Genomic DNA, 27,374 nt, shown 5'->3' on the forward strand with positions numbered 1-27,374 from the left:
TATCATGTTCACTAATTATTCTATATGGTTACTTTCCTTGAAGCTTTATAGAATTCTCCTTTTGTTACAAGCTTCTGTTTCTCCCAGGGCAATCTGAATCCAATCAGGTAGTGAACTGAAGTGTTTAGAAACCAACGTATTGTAATACCTATACAGCCAAAGGGATACTTGGCAGTTGAACTTGAAAAAAAAAAAAAAAAAAAAACTTTCTGTATATTAGATAGGGTCAGCTATTTAGAGGTTTCAGCTCTACCACCTGGGTAAGGAGATCTCTGGGACTAGCAGGACAGAGTGAAGAAAGAAAGACAAAAAAAAAAGGATTTCCTCCAGGAACACACTTAATACTGAGAAAGGTAAGAAATTTTTACTCAGCAGCTTCTAATAACCACCCGATATTGCTGTCAGGTTGGTCAAATATCTGCCAACGTTGGTGGTTCTTTAACTCACCATGAAGATGAGTAGAGGGACCTGATGTTTAGAGTACCAGCAAAACTCATTTTCCAGTTTCTTCCTTCAGCAGACAGAAGTACTTGTGGGCCAGTCTCATATTCTAGCACATAAGTGCTGGTGATGTACACCCTCTCTGCTCCAAAATGGCTCTGTGCCACAGCAAGGAAAAGGATTCTCTCTTCATACCTAACACCCAACAGGGCAGGACTGAATCCATTTTCTTCCCAGGGAGTGGATTTCAGGGCTTCTCAGACGCTGTGAGACTGATCTTCACATGGGGAGTGGGTAAGGAAGAGCAGTGCTAATAACCGGAACTCTGGAGACAGATCAGAAACTGGAAAAACAAACATGGGACACTGTACCCCTCTGTAATCACGTGCCTTCATTTAACTTTATCTTCATTTTCCCTTTCTTCACCAAGCAGTAGTTGATAATCAATTGAATGCCACTCTCAGGATCTTGCCATGCAATCTAGTGGAACATCTAAAAATCAGGGACTTCTTTTTATTTATAAAATAGAGAAATCTCTGGTTTACATTAGGCTGTGTGGACAGGGCTTTTTCATCTTTGGAAACCAAATGGAGGCCTTTGTCTTGTTCTTCCTAGGTTGCTCTCCATTTCTTTTTTCACTTGTGGCGCCTCCTTCCCCCAAGCTGACCAGGACCATGCACAAAACCAGGCTTCAATAAATACCAACACTGAAGATTTAGCAGGTGGCTATCCCAGGGACGGCGGAGCCTGGTGGGCTGCCGTTTATGGGGTCGCACAGACTAGGACACGACTGAAGCGACTTAGCAGCAGTAGCAGCAACTCCTGAAGGGCTATCTTAAAAGGATGTTGCATATAAATTCAAAGTTTCATGAAGCCTCAGAGATCTCTTAAAAGCAGTGTAAATATCCCTGGTTTAATTAGTAGTGCTGGAGTTAGGTAATGGTCTGTGGCGTCTAAGCAAGCTCTCTTGAGGTTTCTAGTCTTCAGGGGCTGCCTGCAACTATGATGTGCTCATGTATCACTTTCTTTCTCAAACACTGAGTAAATTCTCTTTAGACCTTCCCTAGCCACATATTCACAATTACTGCAATACACATGCAAACTGATCCCAGTCTCAAGACCTAAAAAAACAACCAATGTCTCAACCTGGGTATCCGCTTAAATTCTTTTGGACTCAAATTCTTGAGTTTTGCTTCCCAGGGGAAAGAAAGAATTCCTAGGTTGGTATTGATGCCCTCTTTCTCTCCAAGCAGACGGTGGACAACTCACTTTACAGGCCGATCAATGTTGGGGTAAATGCACTCTAGTTCTCAGCATTTCTGAACCAGCTCTTTCGCGGTTTAGGTCAACCAATCCAAATTGTAAGCAGACTTGACAAGTTTGTTCTGGGCTGAAGGCCATGGACTAGGTTCTCCGACCAGATAAGTCACTTGGCTGAGTCTACAGTAGGTGGGGCGCGCTCATCAGCTCGAAAGTATTGACTGAAAGTTTGTCGCAACGTCGTTGAATTCACGCAGCGGGCTGCTGCAGGAGATACCCTTTTGCCCCGCGAGTACAGCACCAGAAAAGTTACGCCCTAAGGGGCAGGGCGCTAGCGAGAAAGATGCGACAGACCCCTGAAATCAGTCCCTTCTCCCACGGTTGGGAAGGCAGAGCTAGTGATTCCAGAGCTTGGAGTCTCAGGTTTCGGTCCTCTAGCTTGCTCTGTGGGTAGCGGGCAAAGGGTGCGACCAGCTTGGGAACCCTCGCTCCGAGATCTGTAAGAATCAGCGGCAGCAACCAAGGTGAGGGAAGGCGGGGGCACGTGCTTGGATGTGGGTGCTTGTGTAACCAGCTCCTCCGGCGCCAGCCCCGACAGCGCTCCAGTAGGAAGCTCGTCTGAGCCTGTTCTTCCACCGAGATCCCGGAGGCTCTGGGGTCCCGCTGCCCGTACAAGGCGGGAGCACTCTGGGAAAAAGAAGCGAAGCATTTGCCTCTACAGCTATCATATGGGAGTGGGAATTTGGAAAGTTCCCCAACTAGAAGTACACGTGACCTCCTCCTGAAAGTAGTTCCGACTGTGGCCCGCGTATCCCTCCACCTCCTTTTGAACCGTCCTCGGCTCCGCCCACTCACAGGGGCTGCAGCTTCCTACAATCACGTACTTCGCCCTCCCGCGCTGCAACAGGGGTCTGCGGCGCGCACTCCCCAGCTAGGGGGAACGCAGAACCTGGCTCCGGGGCGATTCACCCAGCGAGGTTTTCACAGCGGTCCAAAAGGGGCGGGTCGAGGAGCCTCTAAGGATCGAGCTTGAATTGGAAGCGGTGAACCCAGCTGGAAACCCGAGGGGAGAGATTGTCGGCTCTCCAGAGGGAATGCAGGGGCTGCAGGCTGCATTCCATCTTTGGGAATCCGCTTTCAGCCCACCTGGACAATTGCCTTTGGGGATCTAGAAATTCAGGGGCGATGTGCTCACACTCAACGCGCTCTGCTAGGAGCTTTCATTTTTAGGGCAAATGAATCGAGTAGCCGGGGGAGCGGGAGGTGGGGCGGTGAAAGGGAGCCGGGTGAGGTGATACACACTGGAGACACAATAGGGGGGTTGTTCTTTGTACTAAGACTGACACCTTGAGGACACGGGCGGGGATGGGTGGAGAGGTGGGATTTCTCGGCGAAGTCTCCTGCAGTCAAATCCCCGCGAACGCTTATGATCCGACATCGGTACAAAAGCAGAGGAAGGCTGCAGGCCGTGCCGGGGAAGTCTGGGGGTGGGGGGGAGGGGTGTCCTCGCTGCACGGGCCGTCCCTGCGTTTCCCTGAACACTGACCAGCGCGGTCACCTGGTCTTTTCCACCTGTGCGCAGGTAGTCTCACACTCAAGTCAGTGACATAGATGAACAAACCTGCTTCAATCTTCACCGCGCCCCTTCCCTCCCCCCGCTCCCCGCCCCCGCCTGCCCACCTTCGCAATAGTTTACCCTGCCTCTGGCTGGGCACCGGCCGAGGCTCAGCTCGTTCCCCCCACCCTGCGTTGCTGCAGAAGAAGCCGCGGCAAGTGCAGTTACAGGCGGGCGCCTTGCAACAAGCCCGATCTAGCACTGGGCAGTCATACTGGGCATGCTCAGTGCGCCTGCAGGTTGGGGACTCGGCGCTTGCACCCGGAGCTGCACCTTCTGCCGCCTCCCTATAGTCTCGGCCCTGCCCTTCCCTCCCCTCCCCTGGCGCGGTCGGGTACGCCTCCCTCCTCCCCTCGGGCTCCCGAGGCGCCTGGACTCCCGGCGCGGCGGCGGCGGAGGGGGCGGGCAGGCCGGCGGGCGGTGATGTGGCGGGACTCTTTGTGCACTGCGGCAGGATACGCGCTCGGGCGCCGGGACGCGGCTGCGCTCAGATCTCTCCTCTCGGAAGCTGCAGCCATGATGGAAGTTTGAGAGTTGAGCCGCTGCGAGGCGAGGCCGGGCTCAGGCGAGGGAGATGAGAGACGGCGGCGGCCGCAGCCCAGACCCCCTCTCAGCGCCTGTGAGCAGCCGCGGGGGCAGCGCCCTCGGGGAGCCGGCCGGCCGGCGGCGGCGGCAGCGGCGGCGTTTCTCGCCCCCTCTTCGTCTTTTCTAACCGTGCAGCCTCTTTCTCGGCTTCTCCTGAAAGGGAAGGTGGAAGCCGTGGGCTCGGGCGGGAGCCGGCTGAGGCGCGGCGGCGGCACCTCCCGCTCCTGGAGCGGGGGGGAGAAGCGGCGGCGGCGGCGGCGGCCGCAGCTCCGGGGAGGGGGCCGGAGTCGCCTGTCACCATTTCCAGGGCTGGGAACGCCGGAGAGTTGGTCTCTCCCCTTCTACTGCCTCCAACACGGCGGCGGCGGCGGCGGCACATCCAGGGACCCGGGCCGGTTTTAAACCTCCCCTCCGCCGCCGCCGCACCCCCCCTGGCCCGGGCTCCGGAGGCCGCCGGAGGAGGCAGCCTTTCCGAGGATTATTCTTCTCCCCATTCCGCTGCCGCCGCTGCCAGACCCCTGGCTGCTGAGGAGAAGCAGGCCCAGTCGCTGCAACCATCCAGCAGCCGCCGCAGCAGCCATTACCCGGCTGCGGTCCAGAGCCAAGCGGCAGCAGAGCGAGGGGCATCAGCCACCGCCAAGTCCAGAGCCATTTCCATCCTGCAGAAGAAGCCCCGCCACCAGCAGCTTCTGCCATCTCTCTCCTCCTTTTTCTTCAGCCACAGGCTCCCAGACATGACAGCCATCATCAAAGAGATCGTTAGCAGAAACAAAAGGAGATATCAAGAGGATGGATTCGACTTAGACTTGACCTGTATCCATTTCTGTGGCTGCTGTTCCTCTTTGCCTTTCTGTCACTCTCTCTGATAACGTGGGAATAGACGGATGCGAAAAAATGTCCATAGTGTGGGTGACATTTAACCCCGGTCGGATTTCTAGATGTATATTTTGTGTCTCTTTTGAATGCATTCAGCCTAGGGTGTGTTCGGCTAGACGGAACTCTTGCCTGGTTGCAAGTGTCAAGGCACCGATGGGTCTCTTTCTAAGGGCTATTGTCCGCAGAATCCAGTACACTGTTAGTGGATTAGTGAGCTCGGTAATCCGGTCTACTAAATGAACAGAAAAGTAGATGCTTTGAGCTTGAGCATATTTCGATTAAATCTTGGCTTTAGGCCCTAGATCAAGGGTATAGATCAGATTAAAAGGAAAATTAGTGTTGCACGTACGGCTTATTGCATCAGAATCTTGCAGTGATTGTTTTTAGTTTCCTGGGTTGCATTGATAGATTCTTTTAAAATGTGAGTTGTGAACTGATTTGCATAACTTTAGAGAGAATCATTTTAGCATGTATGGTGCTCATTTGAAGGCAAAAGTAGGTTTATGTGTTAAAACTAAGTTAATTACAACTTTGAATCGTGTTTAGAAGTTTTTGCAGTTTGAAATAAATAGTACCATGACACTTCTCAAAGACGCTCTTACTAGATTTTGTTAAATTTGCTTTTTTTTTTTTTTTGTCTCTTTGAGATGATGAAGGATAGGACATGAAATTTACAGTTCAGTAGCATTGTAGATTCAGTGCTCTTCTGACACGTAATAGAATGGAGATTGAGTGGTTTTTGATCTCAGATGATAATGTTATGTAGGTTCAAGGGTATTGTGTGTAGCAAATGGTGATTGCAGAGATTAAACTTCAGTTTCACTTGAAATTTAAGTATTGATTGTGATACTTGAATTGATACTCAACTTTAGTTAGGTTTCAGGTCCTGTGACACCTTTGGGTATCCGTTAATTTTACTCTGACTTGTGTAGAACATCAAATATAATTTACCAGCTGATAACCAGAAATGCTGGCAAGAGTGGATTACTCCATTTTTGGATTGTAGGTGTGTTCGTTTTTTTCATATGGTGTATTAAATTTACTGAGTCAGCTTGTTGAATAAGACAGAAACCCAAGAATTTCACTGGGGTACAGTTGGCTGTCTGAAAGTTAGGCTTTTGTATTTCAGAAGATAGTGGTTATTGAAAGGCATGAATCTTCACAGTTTCAGGTATAATGAACAAATTTTGATCAAGGATGGGGGATTGAGCCCTCCTTTTTTGCAGAATGGGAAATACGTTAGGAATTGAGACTCACTGGTAGGCCAGTGTATAATGCATGAAAAATAGGATTAAGTTATTGGTCTGAGGTGACTGAATCATTTTATTAAGGTATCTATTAAGATAAAAAAATTTGGTGATGTGAATTGTAGCAGTGGATAATACTTAGTTAAAACTAAGCAGTTGTGTAGGTGTTAATAGAGTATACTAAAAAAAAAAAAATGGTTTCTTAACAAGTATCATTAAACATTTTGCCTAATAGTAGAGTGACACTGAAGTGCCTGTATCTCTAGCTAAAAACTGTGAGGAAGATATTTTTGAAGAAAAATGTTACGTACATGAAGAAGGTTTTATTCCTTTGGATTATGTATCTGCACATACATAGTATTTGCAGCTGATGTTGCCCAAGTTTTTGATACGAAGTGAAGGTAAAAGTTACTGAAGAAGTAGCTTTACCACGCACATAACTTTTCTGTTAAGTTTAAAAATAGTATTTTAAAAGAATATTTGGACATTTTGGAGTTGCATTAATTGAAAAAGTACTAAAGCTGAACTTGACCTGTTTGCCCAGAAGATAATCATGAAAAATACTTAATTGGTTCTTCTCATTTGTAACCTATTTCAGAAGTAGTCTTTTGGTGTGACTTGACAGTCATCTAGATGTATAGGACCAAATTAATTAAATGTTTAACTTTTTAAAGTAAACCCCCATTCAAAAACTTTTCTAGAATGCTGTTTGTTAGGCAGATTGCTTTTAGTATTCAGAGTATGTTTGTGCTATTTTGGCATAAAAATGGTATTTTTGCTATTTTTGATTTAAAATTATCACAGTTATAAGAATATCATTATTCTACCAGATTTTTATATGTGAGCAGTGCGATGATTAGCCATTTCTCCTTTGATTTCAGGGTGCATGCCTCTGTGTGTGAAATTTATGTGACTTACAACTTTCTCTCAAACTGTCCTTTTAGTTATGGTATGCATAGAAAGCATTATCATATATTGCATCAAATGACTAATAACACTTAATTTCTAGAGTTGTGGTTTTATTGAGCCAAATGTTGATATGAAAAAAAATCATGTTAGGAAAGTTAGTAAAGGGTTTGCCTTTTTGATAGTTGCACTTCCAATAATTTTGATACACCAAGGCACTTTGGTTTGCTTGGTTTCACTTCAGTGTTTTGTGTTTATTGTGGTGGGGGAAAAATTAAAATGGCCATTGAAAGCTTTTTCTCTGACAAGTTGTAGTATCTATTTCAGCAGTTAGCCTTCTCAAAGTTAAATTCTTTAATGAAAGTAGTGATTGGAGTATTCTTATAAAAGTCAGTAATGAAGTGACTTCCTTAAAGGAAAATTGAGGACTATGGGTTTTTTTTGTTTGTTTTTTGCAAAATTGAATTATTCTAAAAATAATTTGTTGGTGGGGGTTTATCCTTAATATTAGTCTGGAAAGTAGTACTGAACATGAGACTATAAAAAATTCATTGTTTTTAGATTTCATGGACACTTTAGGCTTCTATTGAATTTTAATTGTTTGATAAGTTTGCATATTTTCAAATAATTAACGTTCATGGGGAAACTTTTTAATTCATAGAGAGTATAGTGACTGTTGAAGTTAGCTGTTATCTTTTAAGATGAGTGATTACTGAAATGACTGCATAGTGAAGATTTTTTTTTAGAAAAGATTCTACTCAAAAGTTTTTATTTTACACTTTTTATATCAGTTAAGTTGTATTTCTTTCCTGTGCAAAATGACTGGGCCACCTAATTGTTACAGGGTAATCTACAAACTTCATTTTCATAAAGCGTATTAAAGAATAAAGCACATCTGAGAAATTTACGGTTTATGCAATTCTTAATATAAGGAAAAAGGAATTTATTGCTGTTCATTGTAAAAGTTTTCACTGTAGTATAGTAGTCATCAGTGCAGATTTAACATTGCTTATTATACACTAAAGAAATAGTAAATATAAAATATGGTGAGACATAACCACGTTAATTTTAAATATAGTTTTAGATAGAGAAAGATGCATTTGTATGTATTACCTTTTAGAATTTTAACAACATTGAAGGTAACTGGTGATATTTTAATTCTTGTGTGGTACAGTATAATATCTGCTTTATTCCATAAACCACGAAAAAAAACAATACAGACCTCTTAACATCACAAAATACTTTTTGGAAGTCTGATTTTCAGAGGTCCTCATTTTGAGATTTGCCCCATTTGCTATTTGTTCATGTGGTGATAGCTTAATACTTTGTAATAATTTTTAAGCCACTTAAGTAATCACTTCAGTGACTTTTAATGTAAGAGTATTTATTATGGGAAAATCAGTTCACAAAATTTTGACATTAAATCACTCTCAGACATTCTATTTTAAAATTTTTACCTCAACCTTTCTAGTGAGACAGCAGCGTAGGAAATGTTTTTATATTGTATGTGAAATTGGAGTTTGTAAAAAGAAATTTAGAAGTTTGCACGTTTATGACAGTTTTTCACTTAACTTGAAATGTTAGGCCTTGGCTGTACTATAAGAAGTTAGCTTTCAGAAAAATGTTATTAATGAAAGAAATTTATTTGGTATACTTTTTTTTTCTGTAGACACTCTTTGTTCCGAAGTTCTATTTGTATTTCATAGAACTGTCACTCTTTTTTCTGTTTTTCTGTTAGATAAACATGATTTTAAGTAAAGTCAAGAGTCTTTTGTGGTTCGATTTCTGTTAGGATTTATTCTAAGGATAGTGACTTAAGATGTATCAGACTGTGAGATTCGGGTCAGAAATTATTTCAGTAAATATTCAGTTTTACTTAAAATACTTTCATTTGTCAGGAAAGGTGAAATTAGTATATTGGATTTGACTATTCACCTACTATTCCCTACTTTTTGGAATTTTTTCATTGGCTACAAAAAAGCTATTTGCAGTTTGGTGCTTTTAAAATAATTTGCATTGGAATTAAAAAGACTGTTGGAAAAATACTGATTTAAAAAGAATAAACATAACTTAGGGGTGAATTAATTTCGTATGGAAAGTTTCAATTTAGTTCAGTATAGTTAAGGCAAATTCACTTCATTTGCAACAGTTTGCATTCAGAGATGAGTAGACATCTTCAGGGTATTAGGTGTGTACTTACTGGTCCTTTTGGCAGATTTGGATACTATGGCAATACCTTCCAGCAGAAAATTATTCTTAGCCTGTATGTAGTGTGGGAAGAAACAGTATTTATGTATCATATTTTAAGTTGTTACACAGTTATTATAGTAGTCATCACTTCAGCTATGGACAGTGAATCTAACTTACTTTTATGTATGTAAATACAAAGTTAGGCAATCATAGTAATATTTCTAAAAGTTGAATTTCTCATTAAAGAAGAGTTCACCTGGTGGGTATGGTTTTATAGGTTTTAAATAAGGTTAAATCTGTTTTAAATTACATTAAAATATTGAGTATGAGTCTTTTCCACACATTGTACATTGTTTCATTTTAGATTTTAAGGTGGCAGTGTAGCCTCTGGAACCAACACTGCCTGTGTTGGAATCCTGACTCTTGACACTTATTAGCTGGATGACTTTGTGTAGGTTGCTTAACTTTTCTCAATCTGTATTATCTGTGAAATGGGGATAATGGTACCCATCCATATAATGTTTATTTTGAAAAATAAATGAGATAAGTAATGGCATAGCACTTGCCACCTTGTAAATATTTAAATGGGCACTGCTGCTGTTAAAAATTATAATTCCAGGTTACCCATGTATGAGAAATTATTTGTCTTTTCATGTATGGGAGGAGCAGTGATTTTAACTGAATTTCCTCAGTTTGGATATGTTGCCATATTAATTGGTTCATGCTATGAGTGTTTTTTAAAATAGGGATATTCCTTTAGGAGCTCTGAGTATAAAATGTCTGTGATTTTGCTGTTTCATCACAAGTAATTTGACGCTCTGCTCCCTCATACTGTAGAAGCGTTAATCATACTAATCAAAGACTATTTGCTCTAAATACTAAGGTATGATGAAAACTTCCTCAATATGAAGTAGAAAAATAAAATTTTGTTATAACATTAAAAATTTGTTAAAATATTAAATTTTCTTTAGAGTTAAAGACAGGTCAACAAAAATATCATATATTTTATTCACAGAGTAATCTCTGTCCCAAAACATTTATTATGTGATACAGCAGTAACATAAACTATCAGTAAAGGTACTGTAGCATTTCTTTTTAAGTTCAGATTTTTGGAGGAGTCATGCAGCTTTGAATGCCAAGTTACATTTATTACATTATCATTTGCACTTAAAATAATCTGGCAGTGCATTAATATGGGAGTTTTATTTAGGTTAAACCTTTGTAGTATTTCCCATTTTCACTTTTGATCCAGTTTTAGGCCCTAGAAATGGGAAGAAGAACTAAAAGATTTTTTCTTAATTTATTCTTACCAGGTATGGGGAAAGATGGAATAAGCTTGAGACCTGCCTATTAGAGGCCATTTCTTGTGTATGGGGATCAGTCTTTTTTTTTCTTTCCCTGTTCTGGTCTCCTTGCTGTGTCACAGTGCCCTCAGTAGTGAAGCACTTCATTTCCAGGGAGGTTTTTGTTTTTTTCTTATTTGTTTTGTATTACAGAATGAATTGTGCTGTCTAATTATGTGTGCAACTATCTGATTACATGATTTCTACATGTTTTGTTATATGTTGGATAAACTAGCTGTATTTTTGGTGCAAGTCTGGGTTGCAGAATTGAACTGTGCATTTTGACAACTTCTAGGAAATCTTCATTGTCTAAAATTCCCTCACGTTCTCTATTTTATATTACATGCACCTAAATTTTGTTTTATATCACTACCCCAAACTTATAGTTGATTTAGTGTTATTAAAGCCCTTCAGAATAGCTTTCAATTTTATTTCTTTTGCTTTTTGTAGGTTTTTAGGCTGAATATAATAAGGTTCTCTCTTCTTTAGTATTAATTACTAATTAATTGACTAGATTATTAAATCATTAATACTTTAATAACAAAATAAACTAAATATTAACTAGTGTTAATTGCATTCTGCTAATTTTATGTATTTAGTATTTTTGATCTTTTAAGGAAGATGTAATTAAGGTGTTATGAAACGGGTTGTGATTTGAAGCAGGTAGTCCTTACAGCAGATATATATAGTTTTTTTCCTAAATTAAAAAAAAAAATCTTGGCTGTTCTGGGTGTTTGTTGCCGTGATTGGGCTTTCTCTAGTTGTGGTCCACGGGCTTCCCTTGTTGTGGAGCCAAGGCTCTAAAGCACATGGCTTAGTAATTGTGGTGCGTGGGTTCTCTAGTTGTGGCGCACATGCGCTCTCTCGTTGTGGCACGCAGGCTTAGTTGCCCTGTGGCTCGTATGACCTTAATTTCCTGGCCAGGAATTGAGCCTTTGTCTCCTGCATTGGAAGATGAATTCTTAAGTATTGGATCACCAGGGAAGTCCGGAATCAGATATATTCTTAAAGTGATTTATTAGTACAGCATACATGTTGAATTGCAAACAAGTCCTTTTTTTAAATATATAGTTGTTTTTTTTTTTTTTTCATTTAAAATTCTTTTGCTGTCATGAATTTAGTGAGATACTTCTGTTTGAGTATTCTATTTATTTGGAACTTACTGGAGATTAAACAAATAGAATGGAAATCTGTATTCTACTTTTAAAATGAAGTTTGGGGAATGTTACCAAGCTTGATATTTTTTAGGTGTTATTTTTTAAAATTGTATTTATCAGTGACTTTGAATCTATCAGAGTTAAAGTGAAATGGGTAGACTTTTTTTCTTTTATTATGTGAAAATGGTACTTTGTCAGGCTTAACTGAGCTTTGTTGTAAAATTTACTTAACATTTTCACTTATTCATTTATGAAATATGAAAGATGAAGAAATGATATAAGCCAGAAGGGATTTTTTTTTTGAAAAATGAAATAGAATTAGGTAGCATATACCCTGTGTCTTATATTTGTTTACCATTTTTCATTAACAAAGCCTTTAATAATTGTTAATGCACTTGATTTTGCAAGAAAAAAGGAGCAGCCTGAAAGATGGCACAAGCATTACTTTCCTCATTTTTTTATACAGGAATTGTAGCTCCAAAAAAAAAATGAGTAACTTGTAAAGGCTACTAGAAGATTGAGTCCACAGAGGGTGCTGGGTTTTTAGGCACCTGGTGCGGTATTTTTCCCGTTATATACATCAGTGGTTCTCAAACTTTAGATGGGCATGTAAAAACTTGCAAGACTTAAGTCATAGATTACTTGCCCCACCTCCAGAGTTTCAGATTCGTTAACATCTGAGTTGGGGCCTGAGAATTTGTATTTCATTAAGCTCCCAGACGGTACTGATGATGGTAGTCTGGGGATCACACTTTGTGAACCACCATATTACATTATCTCCTGTCAGTTCAGTTCAGTTCAGTTGCTCAGTTGTGTCTGACTCTGCGACCCCATGGACTGCAGCACACCAGGCCTCCCTGTGCTCCCGGAGTTTACTCAAACTCATGTCCATTGAGGCGGTGATGCCATTCAATCATCTCATCCTCTGTTCCCTTCTCCTCCCGCCTTCAGTCTCTCCCAGCATCAGGGGAATCTCCTGTCAAGCAAATCCTTAATATGTTATCTCCTTTAGTTTAAACTAGTTATCTCCTCTAGTTTAATAGAATTTACACATACATATCATTTTATTTGTAAATACGAAATAGCTCAGATGGCAGTTGTTATCCTAATTTTTGCAGACGAAGACAATGTGTTTTACAAAAGCATAGTGGAATGGAAGGAGTGTAGATTTGGGAGTTAGCTAGGTTTAAAGTCTAGCTGAAGTCCTTGCTTGGCTATTTATCGGTTATGTAATAAAAGACAAAATACTTAACCTTGGTGAACCTTTTCACATCTCTAACATGGTGGTAAAAACACTTGTGTGTACTTTTTTAGGTTTGTTGGAAGAATATATTTTCAGAATATTGGTTGCCAACTGGGGGTGATCCCCTCCTGCCTTGTCTGGGTATTTGGCAATGTCAGAGACACTTTTGGTGGTCACAGCTTGGGGAGGAGGGGCAAAGGGCAGAAGCTATGGTCATCTGTCTCGGTGTAGAGGCAAGGAATGCTGCTAAACATCCTACAATGCGCAGAGCAGTCTCATCCACAACAAATAATTGTCTAGCTCAAATTGCCAGCACTGCTGAGGTTAAGAAACTCTTGATTTAGAGGTTTAAGTGTTTGGTATATAGTAAGTATGATACTTTATACAAGTCAGTACCTTTGCCCTTAGGTTGTAGTATTTAAGAAGGTCAAATTGCTAATAAATGATAGAGCTAGGCTTTTAACATCTGTATTTTTTGACTGCTGCTAGGCTAGTATTCTTTATAAGAACTTCTTCCACAAAAGTTCCCTGGTAACAAAAAAAGGTTTATTTGAAGAAGGCTCATGTGTTACTTGGCTGATTGTGAAAGTGTTGCTTTGAACTTCTGTCAGAAAAGGCTGAAGATATTTTCAAGTTAAGTATATTGCACTATATGAGGTATTCAGAAGGATGTTACATAAAACTTCTCTAACAGGATGGATATGCTTTATTAAAGCATTTTTTTTTCATTTTTATATTGCCAGTAGTTTTAAAAGTAGTCAGTTACGTAATTAGGAGATACTTTACTTACAGGATACTTGTTTTGTGGTGTTTAATGCATTCTTTACTCTTACACTTTTTTTAATTCTAAAGCTGCTTTTGTTATAATCAGATGTGGTGAAGTTAAATATACTGATGTAAAATGGCAAATTTCTGACAAGTTATAAAAATGTCTTGTTTCTTTCCAGATGAAGAAAGTAGGGCCAGCTAAGGTTCTCTGATGCATGTGTTACATTCTTTCTGAGACCCTAAATATGCTGTCAGCCCATTGAATAAGTGCTTTACTTATCTACATTTAAAAACTTGCATTAATGTGTGAAGTTTTTAGAAAAAATTGGGACAGAGTTTTAGTTGAGTCCGGAGACGAGAAGATGCCAAGGGAGTAGCTTAGTGGATTCTGAGTTTTGTTTTGTTTTTAGGACAAACATAATTACGAAAGTGTTCTAGGAATAGATTGTTTGCTATGATATTTTTCTGTTCGCTTGATAATACAATTTGCTTTGCTTCTCAACTTTGCACAGGCAGATGTCAAGGCCTGTTTTAAAAATCCTTATGAAATTTAAGTTTTGACTATTTTGATTCTTTATGATTATAGGAGCTAGTCAGAGATACTGATAAATATTTTAAAACCAGGGCTGCTAATCATGTGATAACTTCACATTTTAAGAAAAATAAATAGCACTTGTTGCTATAATTTAATTGAATAAGTATGGTGTTTATTTCAGTATATGAATAAAAAACCCCATTTTCTTTACTTAAGAAAATTTTATAAAAACTACTTAAAGAATTTTGAAAAAAGTACTTATTTTTCTACTTCTCTGGAACTTCATGTTTCCATGTTAGCTTTTAGTTTTTGTTGATATCAATCTATTTTAAAATATTATTCATCATAGTGAACTTAAAGGTGTGTGTGTTTAAACTGAAAGGTGTGTGTGTGTTTGAACTGAAAGGTGTGTGTGTATGTTTGAACTTAAAGGTGTGTGTGCGTTTTAACAATTTCCAAAGCACCTCATAATTTTGTTAATTATTTTAAATGGCAGAGTCATCAGAAATATTTGTTTCTCTAGTTACACGTTAAACATTTTTCTAATATTTGGCAAATTTTTTTTCCTGTTCTTTTCTGATTTTCCTTACTGTGAATTTAAGATGACCTAAATATTCGAAAAGGCTGTCATTATTTTGATTCACAAGATCATAACCTGTTACACAAAAGTAGCTGAAGTTTGACATTTAGCAGCTTTTTTTCCCCTTACTATATGATAGCTATTGCATATTTAAAATTTAAGAATATTTTAATAATATTGAAGTGAGGCAAAATAGAATTTAGCTACTTTTGATCTGTCAAATATTCTTTTGCTATGGTAGGAGTAGTACTTCTGTTGTGTTGAAAGTGGATACAGAAGTCATTTGATTAAACTATCACATCATTTTGTGTTAAAGTTATTATAACCCTGTTGCTTTCCTCTCTCTAATTAGAAAGGGTTTGACTTGTCGAGATGTTACTGTTCTCTAGAGTGGTGGTCCCCAACCTTTTTGGCACCAGGGACTGATTCCATGGAAGACAACTTTTGTATGGACCAGATAGGGGAGATGGTTTTGGGATGATCGAAGCACATTACATGTATTGTGCAGTTTATTTCTGTTATTTATTACATCAGTTCCACCTCAGATCATCAGCCATTGTATCCCTGAGCTTAGGGACCCCTGCCCTAGAGCATATTTTGAATGATAGCAATTTATATTTACTTGGTTGCCTTGGTCACAGTAATTGGTGATAGTAATTGATGCAGGTTTGTTGTGTATTTGCATTAATAATCTGTTAATTTTTGTGATAGTCTATATCAAATTTTATTTTTAAGTATCAGTTACAAAAACATGGAAATGAGTTTAACCTTATTAGGTAAATGATAATTCTCAGTGAATTTATTAATTCCTGTAGTTAGAACAAAAATATTGCAAAAGAAACAGACTTTCTCTTTTTTAAACAAAATTACTTGTTAGTGTAACATTTTCCAAATGAGATATAATTGTTTCAGTTCCTTTTTGGGGGGTGTGTATAGTTGCTGTACAGTGTTGTGTTTCTGCTCTACAGCAAAGTGAATCAGCTACACATATCCGTATGTCCGTTTCCTTGGATTTCCTTCCTGTGTAGGTCACCATGGTGCACTGAGTAGAGTTCTCTGTGCTATGCTCTATAGTCAGTTCTCATTAGTCATCGATGTTATGCATAGTAGTGTATATATGCCAATCCCAGTGTCCCAATCCACCCCACCTCCACTTCCCCTTTGGTATTCTTACGTTTGTCCTCTTTCTCTACTTCTGTGTCTATTTGTGCTTTGCAAATAAGTTCATCTATACCATTTTTCTAAATTCCACATATATGCATTAATGTATAGTATGTGTTTTTCTGACTTACTTCACTCTGTATGACAGTCTCTGGGTCCATTCACTTATCTGCAAATAGCACAATTTCATTCCTTTTTATGACTGAGTAATATTCCCTTTGGAGAAGGCAATGGCACCGCACTCCAGTACTCTTGCCTGGAGAATCCCATGGATGGAGGAGCCTGGTAGGCTACAGTCCATGTGGTCGCGAAGAGTCAGACATGACTGAGCGACTTCACTTTCACTTTTCACTTTCATGCATTGGAGAAGGAAATGGCAACCCACTCCAGTGTTCTTGCCTGGAGAATCCCAGGGACAGAGGAGCCTGTTGGGCTGCCATCTGTGGGGTCGCACAGAGTCAGACATGACTGATGCGACTTAGCAGCAGCAGCAGCAGCAGCAGCAGCAATATTCCCTTGTTTATATGTATCATGTCTTCTTTATCCATTCATCTGTTGATGGACATATAGGTTGCTTCCATGTCCTGGTTACTGTGAATAGTGCTGCAGTGAACATTGGGGCATGTGTGTCTTTTTGAATTACTATTTTCTCAGGTTATGTGCCCAGTAGTGGGATTGCTGTGTAATATGGTGGTTTTATTTTAAGTTTTTGGAGGAACTTCCATACTGTTCTCCATAGTGGCTATACCAATTTACACTCCCACCAACAGTGTAGGAGGATTCCCTTTTCTCCACACCCTCTCCAGCATTTATTGTTTGTAGAATTTTTGATCATGGCTGTTCTGACCAGTGTGAGGTAATACCTCACTGTAGTTTTGATTTGCATTAGCAGTGTTGAGCATCTTTTCATGTGTTTATTGGCCGTCTGTATGTCTTTGGAGAAATTCCTGTTTAGGTCTTCTTCCATTTTTTCTATTGGGTTGTTCATCTTTTTGATACTGAGTTGGCATGAGCTGTTTGTATATTTTGGAGACTAATCTGTTGTCAGTTGCTTTGCTGCAAATATTTTCTCCCATTCTGAGGACTGTCCTTTCATCTTATTTATGATTTCCTGTGCTCTGCAAAAGCTTTTAAGTTTCATTAGGTCCCATTTGTTTATTTTTGTTTTTATTTTCATTACTCTAGGGGTTGGTCAAAAAAGATCTTGCTGTGATTTATGTTAAAGAGTGTTCTGCCTGTTTTCCTTTAAGAGCTCTGTAGTGTCATGCCTTACATTTTGATCTTTAATCCATTTTGAGTTTACTTTAGTGTATTATGTTTGAGAGTGTTCTAATTTTATTGTTTTGCATGTAGCCATCCAGTTTTCCCAGCATCACCTATTGAGACTGTCTTTTCTTAGTTGTATATTCTTGTCGTTTTTAGTCATAGATTAATTAACCATAGGTGTATGGGTTTATTTCTGGGCTTTCTGTCGTGTTCCATTAATCTATATTTCTGTTTTTGTGCCAGTGCCATACTGTCTTGATTTCTGTAGCTTTGTGGTATAGTCTGAAATTAGGGAGCCTGATTTCTCCAGCTCTGTTTTTCTTTCTCAAGATTGCTTTGTCTGTTTGGAGTCTTTTGTGTTTCCATACAAACTGTAAGATTTTCTATTCTAGTTCTGTGGAAAATGCCATTGGTAATTTGATAGGGATTGCATTGAATATGTAGATTGCTTTGAGTTGTATAGTCATCTTCACAATATTGATTCTTCCAGTCCAAGAACATGGTATATCTCTTCATGTGTTTGTGTTGTCTTTGATTTCTTCAGTCAGTATCTTACAGTTTTCTACATACAGTCTTTTGCCTCCTTAGGGTTGGATTTTATTTCTTTTTTTGTTGCAGTGGTAAATGGAATTGTTTCCTTAATTCCTCTTTCTGATCTTTCATTGTTACTGTATAGGAATGCAAGAGGTTTCTCTTTGTTTTGTATCCTGCAACTTTACTGAATTTATTGATTAGCTCTAATAGTTTTCTGATAGAATCTTTAGGATTTTGTAAGTATAGTATCATGTCATCTGTAAACAGTGACAGTTTTACTTCTTTTCCAATTTGAATTCCTTTAATTTCTTCTTCTCTGATTGCTGTGGCTTGTACTTCCAAGACTATGTTGAGTAATAGTGATGAGAGTGGGCACCTTTGTCTTGTTCCTGATCTTAAAGGAAACGCTTTCAGTTTTTCACCATTGAAAATGTTTGCTGTGGGTTTGCCATATGTGACCTTTAATATGTTAAGATAGGTTTCATCTATGCCCACTTTCTAGAGAACCTTTTTTTTCTTTTTAAATCATAAATGGGTGTTGAATTTTGTCAAAAGTTTTTCTGCATCACTAGGATGACCATTTTTAAAAAATATTTTAAAAAAAATTTTTGCTGTGATGGGTCTTCATTGCTGCACATAAGCTTACTCTAGTTGTAGCAAGTGGGGGCTACTCTTCATTGCTGTGTGTGGGCTTCTCATTGCAGTGCCTTCTCTGGTTGTGGAGCACAGGCTCTAGGTGTGTAGTCTTCAGAATTGCTGTGCATGGGCTTAGTAATTGTAGCTCATGGAGCATGGGCTCAGTAGATGGGTGCACAGGCCTGGATGCTCCACGGCATATGGTATTAAACCGGTGTCCCTTGCATTGCAAGGTGGATTCTTAACCACTGGACTGCCAGCAACTGCCCCATGTGGTTTTTATTACTTGTTAATGTGGAATGTCACATTGATTGATTTGCATATATTGAAGAATCCTTGCATCCTTGAGATAAATTCCACTTGATCATGGTATATGATCCTTTTAAAGTGGATCTGAATTCAGTTTGCTAGTTTTGGGTTGGCCAAAGTGTTCAGATTATTCTGTATCCTTTTATGGAGAAACACAAAGGAACCCTTTGGCCAATCCAATGTTTTGTTGAGGATTTTTGCATCTATGTTCATCAGTGATGTTGGGCTGTAATTTTCTTTTCATTATCTTTGTCTGGTTTTAGTATCAGGGTGATGGTGGTCTCATAGAAAGAGTTCCAACAGTGTTTTTCCTCTTCAGTTTTTTGGAAGAGTTTGAGAAGGATAGGTATTAGCTCTTCTCTAAATGTTTGATAGAATTCTTTGTGTAGCCATATGGTCCTGGACTTTGGCAGATTTTTAATCACAGTTTCAATTTCATTACTTCTGATTGGTCTGTTAATATTTTCTGTTTCTTCCTGGTTCTTGGAAAGTTGTGCGTTTCTAAGAATTTGTTCATTTCTTCCAGGTTGTTCATTTTATTGGCATATGGGCTTGAAGTAATCTCTTCACATTCATTGTATTTCTGCAGTGTCAGTTGTTACTTCTCCTTTTTTATTTCTAGCTTTATTGATTTGAGTCCTCGCCCTCTTTTTTTCTTTTAAATTTTTAAAAGTTGTTATTTTATATTGGAATGTAGCTAGTTAACAATATTGTGATAGTTTCAGGTGGCAGCAGAGGGACTCAATACATATATATGTATCCATTTCCCCCCAAACACCCCTCCCCTTCAGGCTCCACATAACATTGAACTGAGTTCCCTGTGCTATAGAATATGTTCATGTTGATTATCCATTTTAAACATAGCGATGTGTACATGGTGATCTGAAACTCCCTAACTACTATCGCTTTTCCTTGCTTTCCCGCCCCACCTGAGCCATAAGTTTGTTCTCTTTAGTCTGTGAGGCAGATTCTGGCTTGTAAATAGGTTCATCTGTATCATTTCTTTTTAGACTCTGAATATAAGGGATGGCATATGAGATTACTCTTTCTCTGGCTTTCCTCAGTGTGACAGTTTCTCAGTACGTTCATGTTGCTGCAGATGGCAGTATTTCATTCTTTTTAATGGCTGAGTAATATTCCATTGTGTATATGTGCCACATCTTCTTTATCCAGTCCTGTGTTGATGGACGTTTAGGTTCCTCCCATGTCTCAGCTACTGTAAACAGTGCTGCAGTGAACTTTGAGGTGCACGTATCCTTTTCGATCCTGTTTTTCTCCAGATACGTGACCAGGAATGGGATTGAATGATCATATGCTGCTGCTGCTGCTAAGTCGCTTCAGTCATGTCCGACTCTGTGCAACCCCACAGACGGCAGCCCACCAGGCTCCCCCATCCCTGGGATTCTCCAGGCAAGAACACTGGAGTGGGTTGCCATTCCCTTCTCCAGTGCAGGAAAGTGAGAAGTGAAAGTGAAGTCACTCAGTCGTGTCCGACTCTTAGCGACCCCATGGACTGCAGCCTACCAGGCTCCTCCGTCCATGGGATTTTCCAGGCAAGAGTACTGGAGTGGGGTGCCATTGCCTTATCATATGGTAACTCTATTTTTAGTTTTTAAGGAACCTCCATACTGTTAGTGGTTATTAGGCTATTTGGGTTCCTTTTGGTGCTGAAAAGGTCACGCAGATTGTGATTATTGTATAATGTCCAAGAAGTAAGGCTTGCCATCTGTTACACAAATATAGGAAAAAGTTAAGATAATCTAGTGATGTAAGTGGTTTTGAGACTTCTCCTTTTGGAATCATCTATTAATTATAAATTTTTAAAAGAAATATCAAATTTTAAGCTTTTGCAAAAATAAAACAATGGTTATGCCAGTGTTGATACTTTTCTACTAAAATTTGAAGATAGTGGTTGGGAACTAAATATTATGTAATGAAAGTCTGACTTTTATCATTTATTAAGGTTGTTTGGGTATATAAGTGGAAAAAAAATGTTTTAACTTGAGATATTATGTTAGACAAGATTTTGGTACTGTAGTTGTATAAGGTTTTTAAGCTTTAGGTTTCCTAAGAGTTGATTTATAGAAATTCATTATTCTAGAACTCAACCAGGAATTGGATAGAATAACTCTTCCTTAAAAATTTGCTTAAATATTTTTTAAGTGCTTTGCTTTCTTCTGTAAGCTCAGTTGTCTGTATGCTAGTAAATGAGTTTCCTCTAAAATCTTGGTGTTACATTTTCAACCACAGCAGTAGTTGTTAATTTCTTATCATCCCTAAGAATTTATTTATTTATTTATTTTTTCTGAGGGCCTCCTTAATTATCTTTATTGCTTTTCTCTGAACTCTTCAATTTGCTGGCATATCACTTTTCGGGTAGAGAGATCCCTAAGAATTTAGTTGTTGTTTCTTAGACGTCTTTAAAATTGCATATTGGGCTTAATAGGATCTGATTAATTTTAATCTACTTTGTGGACATTGTTTTTTACTGAGAAGTTTGTTACCATGCCAAGTGTGATTAATATGATCAGATGTAATATTTAGATATGATTTTGAATTTATGTTCTCAAATGCAGCTTTGTGTCTGGGGTTTCTAGTTTGTGTAAGAAATGTCTTGCCAATTTAAAATTAATGTCTGATTAAATTGTTTTACTTGTATCAGTTTATAGAGTTTACATTCTTGAATTGTAGGCTGTGAAAAGAATGATGCCCTTTTTGGGGGGGGGGGTGGTAGATAGATAGTACATACCTAAATTATAGCTCTTACATGGAGTGTGGTGCATGTGTAGGTGAGAGTTTCTGTCTAAATACTCGAGGTTTACAAGTCTTCACCTGTGCTGTTTATAGTATTTAAAGGGTGTGAGGTATTGATAAGAGCTTGTCTTCCTCTTCATTTCTCTCATTTCCATCTAACTGTTGGTATTTTTGTCTTCCTCTGTGTTAAATGTTGTGTTTTTAAAAGTTTATTTACTGGATGCAAAAGTTACTAAGTTTTTTTTTAATGTTTCAGCTTAATTTCCAAGGTTTTTTACTGTGTTCTCCTTTGGATATGAAGATTCCATAACTAATCATGGTCAGTAATTGTGTCTCTTCCCCTAGTTGCAATAATTGGGTTCATACTAAAATGAGACACGTCGTCTAGAGTTAAGAGTGATAACAGTTCAAAGCCAGCTATGTAGACTCATTCTTATAGCTGTTGCTGCTGCTGCTAAGTCTCGTCAGTCGTGTCCGACTCTTAGCGAGCCCATGGACTGTAGCCTACCAGGCTCCTCCGTCCATGGGATTCTCCAGGCAAGAGTACTGGAGTGGGGTGCCATTGCACCCGCTTATAGCTGTTAGTATATTCTAAAACTGTATCTTATTAAATCTTAAGATGAATTTTTTTTAGTATTTTAGCAAATATGTAATTTAAGATCTTTTGGATAATACACTTATTCAATCAGTTTTAAATTGGTATGGTTAAAATACCATCAGTGGGAATATGAATCATACAGTATTAGAACAAGGCACTTATCATAAGATCAGTAACATGATTCTTAGCAGTAGAGGAATGAATGCCAATATATTTGCCTTCATATTTTAAAATCTATCCGAATTTCTAGTTCATATTGTTCTTACCCAGATTAAAATACTGCACTGAGGCAACACTATTTTTGCTGGTTGAGGGAAAAAGTAAGTACTTTCTAAATGATTTTCTGACTCAAGCTATGAAATAAAGAGATTAGATTTTATAATATTAAAGCCAAATATAAAATGAAGCAGTAAGTACATACTTGTTTGGAGCTTTTTTTTCCTTTAATATGGATCAAATTAATGACTTTCTTTAAAAGGTAGATTTGATTGTTAGAAGTTAGTTTAAAAATTTTGCAGTTTTGGCTGAATTAATAGGAGAAGGAAAATGCACTTGTTGAAGACACATTTGTATTAGAACTTTTTTTTTCTTAGCTTGTGTGTGGTAGTTTTGAATGTTAGAAAATTTGTTCATGATTGTATCTGAAAGGTCAATTCAGTTACAACTGTTGTAATCTTTTTTTCTTCCAGAATGCAGTTTGCTAATATTGAGTGAATTGGCGCTGAATGTTACTAGGCTTTTGTTGTCATACTACTGACAAATCCCTTGCCATCTTCTGTACCTTAACTCTTTGGATGTCTTGTTTTCTGTAAAAGTTAATGACCTTTTATCTTTTTGCATAGCTATAAAGTAGCCAAAACTAATGTTTTCGGTAGTTACTTCTATTAAATGATAAAAGAATGATTTTTATCATAGAATGATATTACAGAAGTAATGCATAAATCTTAACATTGAGTGTGAATATTAGAGCATAAAAGACACCCTCTTATGTTCTTTAGTGTAATAATGGATTGAAGTAATTTCAATTTTTATAGTCTTTAATATGTTTTATTAAGATTTTGTGGTAGAAAATTAGTATTTGGATTAGTTCAAGTTTATAGTGTTGATAAGTGTAATACATGTTGTTGAACTGATAATCTTTTTGAACATTATTTGTCATTAGTAGTCAATCTTAGATGTTTTTTAGTGGGAGCAACGCTGAAGGGAGGGGTATGTGTGCGTGTGTGTGTGTGTGTGTCTGTGTGTGTGTGTGTGTATTTTAACAGCAGCAGAGTTCTGAAACAGGAAATCAGTCTTATCGTATTCATCCAGAGACCTAGGAAGAAGGTAATTGTTCGGTGTACTCGTTAAAACCAGTTAGTTGAGCAACTTAAATTTTTAGAGGTTCACAGATGCAGGCTTGAACAGTTGTTAGATATATTATTTCATAGTTAACAACTACTCTGGAGAAAAACTGATTCAGTTAGTTGAGGGTACTAATACACTAAACACCTCAGCTCAATGCACTAATAAATTATGCTTTGGATTTTAAGAGTATTGCTCATACTATCAGTGACTTGATAAGATATTTTTTTGTGTTATAAGTTCATGGGGTTGCAAAGACTTGGACACGACTGAGCGACTAAGCATACACACATCAGTGACTTGATAACATATTTTTCTGTGGTTCTAATTTGCTTAAATTTACATAGTTAAAAGTTCACAGTGCCTTGATTATTCCTTTAAAAAGATTTTTTTTTTTAAAGCTCAGTGGAATCTTAATGTATCTGGCTTGAAATATTTTCAGAATTATTCTTAAATTTGAATGTTTTAATAGAAAAAAGTTAACTTCTGTTTTATATCAACTGGAATTTATCTTTCCCTGTTAATGTACATATGAACATAATTAGATCTTATGAATCAGTGTTTCCATACTGTTCTGTGATCTCTTTTATAAACATTTTTTATGTCATTGGGTACTTACTTTAAAAGCTATAATATTTCATCAGGCTAAATATTGTGATTTGCTGAACAGCACTACTGTACGTATCTTTGCATAGTTTACCTTCCCCTTTGGTTTGTGTTTTTAGAGTGTAGTGTTAGAGCAGGATTGCCAGAGTGAAAAGGCGCAGCGGCTTCACAGCTCTGTGTTACAGCTTGCGAAAGAATTCTTGCCAAGTGAACCAATTTATAGGGTTGCTTCTAAGTGGAAGAATTACTAGCAGTTCTTAATATTACCTTTGAAGAATGTGGTGTTTTCATTTACAAAGTGAGATATAAATTTATGTAGACTTTTCTGTCAAGAAGAGTTGGTATAGTATAAAAACATCAAAGAAAGTTGAGAGGTTTAAATTGCTTGGAGAAATAGAAAACTTTAGTAGTTCCTCAGTTATTTGGCTTTCTGGTTTGGCAGTACTAGCAGAAAATTTAAAAGTGTTCAATGAAACTTAAAATTTATGCTAAAGTGAATTTAAGTGAATATATTGAACTTCCTTTTATAATTTGTTTTTGAAGACACTATATTGAGTTGCCTTGTAATGAGACATTTAAACTAAAAAAAACAGGATGTTTCTAACTTATGCAACTTCAAATAGTTACAGCCCCTTATTTACAACTGTAGACCCCTTTGCAGTTTTATAATTTAAAGATAATTCCGCATTTCTCATTTGATATTTGAAACAACCAGTGAAGAATTTGCAGCAAGTCTTATTATTTTATAGAAAAACAAAAGTATTTGAGGTTTAGAGATTCAGTAACTTAATTGAAGTCTAGGCTTTTAAGTTGCAAAGCTAAGGATAGAATTCTGGTATTCTATATTAAAAAACAGTATATACATTAAGTGCTTAGAACAGGGCCTTTCACCTAGAAAATATTTCCAGTGTTCCTGTTCATATCTCCTTTATTCTTAAAATTCCCATCTTTTTGAGCAATTCTTTCTCATTATTTCTGTAGTTCATGCTTTTGTACCTTTGTGCCCTTTTCACTTTAGAAAATGAAATTTTAGGCTGCATTAATTTGGTTTGTAGAGGGATGATTATATGACATGTATTAGGGCAGATGTTCTTAAGTAATAAATAATTAACACTTTATCAACTGGGAAATTCAAGCACTTTCTATTTCTGCTTTCCTCCCAATGTGAATCATCAGTTTAGAAACGAGATCCAAACATTTAACACACTTTTTAAGGAAAAAAAAATCTAGTAAGAAATGTAAAATCTTTTATTAAATGAGAAAGTCATAGAAGTCTATGAGCATGGCTGGTATTTAAAGCATAATTGATTATAAAAGTTGATAATGTGGATATAACTGTGACATATTTGGAAAGTATTTGTTAAATTTAAACCTGTTAAAATTTGTTGAAAGGAATGTAAAGCTGATGTAATAACTAATGAATCAGTGGCTGAATTTTTCTTCTCACCTGAGCCTTAAGTGCCTGTGAGTTGAAAGACTCCCAGATAGTCGAGAAAAGCTCCAGATATTCCTAGAAAATGAAATTAAATGGTGAAGTTCTGGTATTTGCTAACTTGTTTTTGATTGTTGTCTTCTCTTGTCAGTCTGACTTGATTCCTTTACTCCTGCTGCCAGTTTAGCTCAGTGTTCCTTTTGTGATCTGGGCAACTTCAGATTTGCTCTGGATACTTTTTGAGACTCGCTGAATCTTTGTGTCACTTTTATTTGACCTGTCAATGTCCCATATTCTAGCTTCATATGGCACACCTTTCAGTTAACTAGAATTCTAAAAATAACTCTTATGTGACTTATGGAAATAATTTTCCTAGAAATAATTATAGCAGGAAAAATAAGTAGTTAGTGATTTGTAATTTAAGACTGCATTTCAGTTTGTAAGTTGTAAAGGGATAAGCATATCTGTATATATACTATATGGAGTACTACAGAGAAACTTTTCAGAACTGCTTTACTGTTAGTAATTATGCTTCAAATAAGATTCAGCTTTTGTGTCAGGAACACATTGTTAGAAAATAAGGCTCAGGGGGCCTGTTTTTCCCTCCCTTACCATTTTAATAAAATATGCAATAGAATGGAAAGTAGTAAAACAAAGTATCTTAGGGAGCTATATTTGATTGTTATCCTCTGTTTGAAAATTCAAGGTAAATTTATCATTTGAACCGCATTAATTTAGGCTCAAATTTCTGAGGTAAGGTAGACTCATGAGATCTCAACCCACATTTTTTTAAGCCTTTTATAATTTCTCATTTATTCCTTATTTATTTTCGGCAGTGCTGGGTCTCCATTGCCGTGGGAGCCTCTCATGGCGGTGGCTTCCCTTGTTGTGGAGCACGGTCTCCAGGGCGCGCAGGCTCAGTAGTGGTGGCACACGGGCTTAGTTGCTCTACAGCATGTGGGATCTTCCCCGCCCCGGGATCGAACCTGTGTCTCCTGCATTGGCAAGTGGATTCTTTACCACTGAGCCACCAGGGAAGCCCCCACAAGTTTTTTCTTTGAAAGAGGTTTTGTTAATTGGGGGTAACCTGGAACATAGTTTTTTCAGTTATGCTTAGATGCTTAGAACAGCCAATAAAGAATTGTTTAGCTTTTATCATAGCCACATTGTAAGAATAATAGGTCAGTTATGGGTTGAATCAACTTCTGTGGACGTATTTTTAAAATTACTGTATTTTAAAACTTAATTATTATTAAGTTTTTCTCTTTAGGACAGTATTCTGTGATGTGAGAAGGATTGTGGGAGCACTTGACTCAAATATGATATACTGTGTATAATTATCAGAACTCAAAAACCAGCCACTTAAGATCTGTGTATTTAATTGTATTAAGTTATACCTCTATTAAAGCGAAACAAAACAAATTTAGCATGTTTGTTTCAGGGAGGGGGAGTGGGAGTGTATATACACTGGTATATACACTGATATACCAGTGTATATCAGATCGCCTGTAGCTATGGTGGTGTTCATCCTGGGCAAGAGAGGACCATGTATGCATTTCTTACCTGTCTCCACTGATGTGGGGAATAAAGGCTTTCTCCACCCCCTCCCCTTTTTGGAGTTACATTTTGCATATGTTCTTAAGTTAAATAAAAAAGCAATATACTAAATATTTTAAAGAGTTAAAGTTTCTGTTAGGCTTTGATGTTCTTTAGAAGGGTTAGGTTATTCAGCAAGTCAGTGTCTGAAAAACGACTGAACAGTTACAGTGGGCTCTTAATATCTAGTATTATACCATTTGTTCAATTGATAGACAAACATTATGTTCTAGGCATTGTTCATATGTTAAATCATTTAATCCTTAAAACAACCCTATATGATAGGTACTTTTATTAGCCCCTTCTACTTATTATTCAAAATAATATCCAGTAAGTGTTATTCAAAGTAATATCCAGTTAAGTCTATTCTAATATTTCCTCCCTTGGTTATT

At 37.8% G+C, this 27,374-nt stretch overlaps 1 protein-coding gene across 1 annotated transcript in view; it reads left to right on the forward strand.

Moving 5' to 3' along the window:
- The first annotated feature begins 3,958 nt into the window (after positions 1-3,958).
- PTEN (phosphatase and tensin homolog) overlaps positions 3,959-27,374 on the forward strand; it is a 101,054-nt gene continuing 77,638 nt past the window's right edge. Inside the window, exon 1 of the mRNA XM_070780438.1 lies at positions 3,959-4,714. Coding sequence (XP_070636539.1) covers positions 4,636-4,714 — 79 coding nt within the window. The 5' untranslated portion in view covers positions 3,959-4,635. The remainder of the gene's footprint in view (positions 4,715-27,374) is intronic.

The sequence above is a fragment of the Bos indicus genome, chromosome 26, assembly GCF_029378745.1.
Source record: "Bos indicus isolate NIAB-ARS_2022 breed Sahiwal x Tharparkar chromosome 26, NIAB-ARS_B.indTharparkar_mat_pri_1.0, whole genome shotgun sequence".
Classification (NCBI taxonomy): Eukaryota; Metazoa; Chordata; class Mammalia; order Artiodactyla; family Bovidae; genus Bos; species Bos indicus.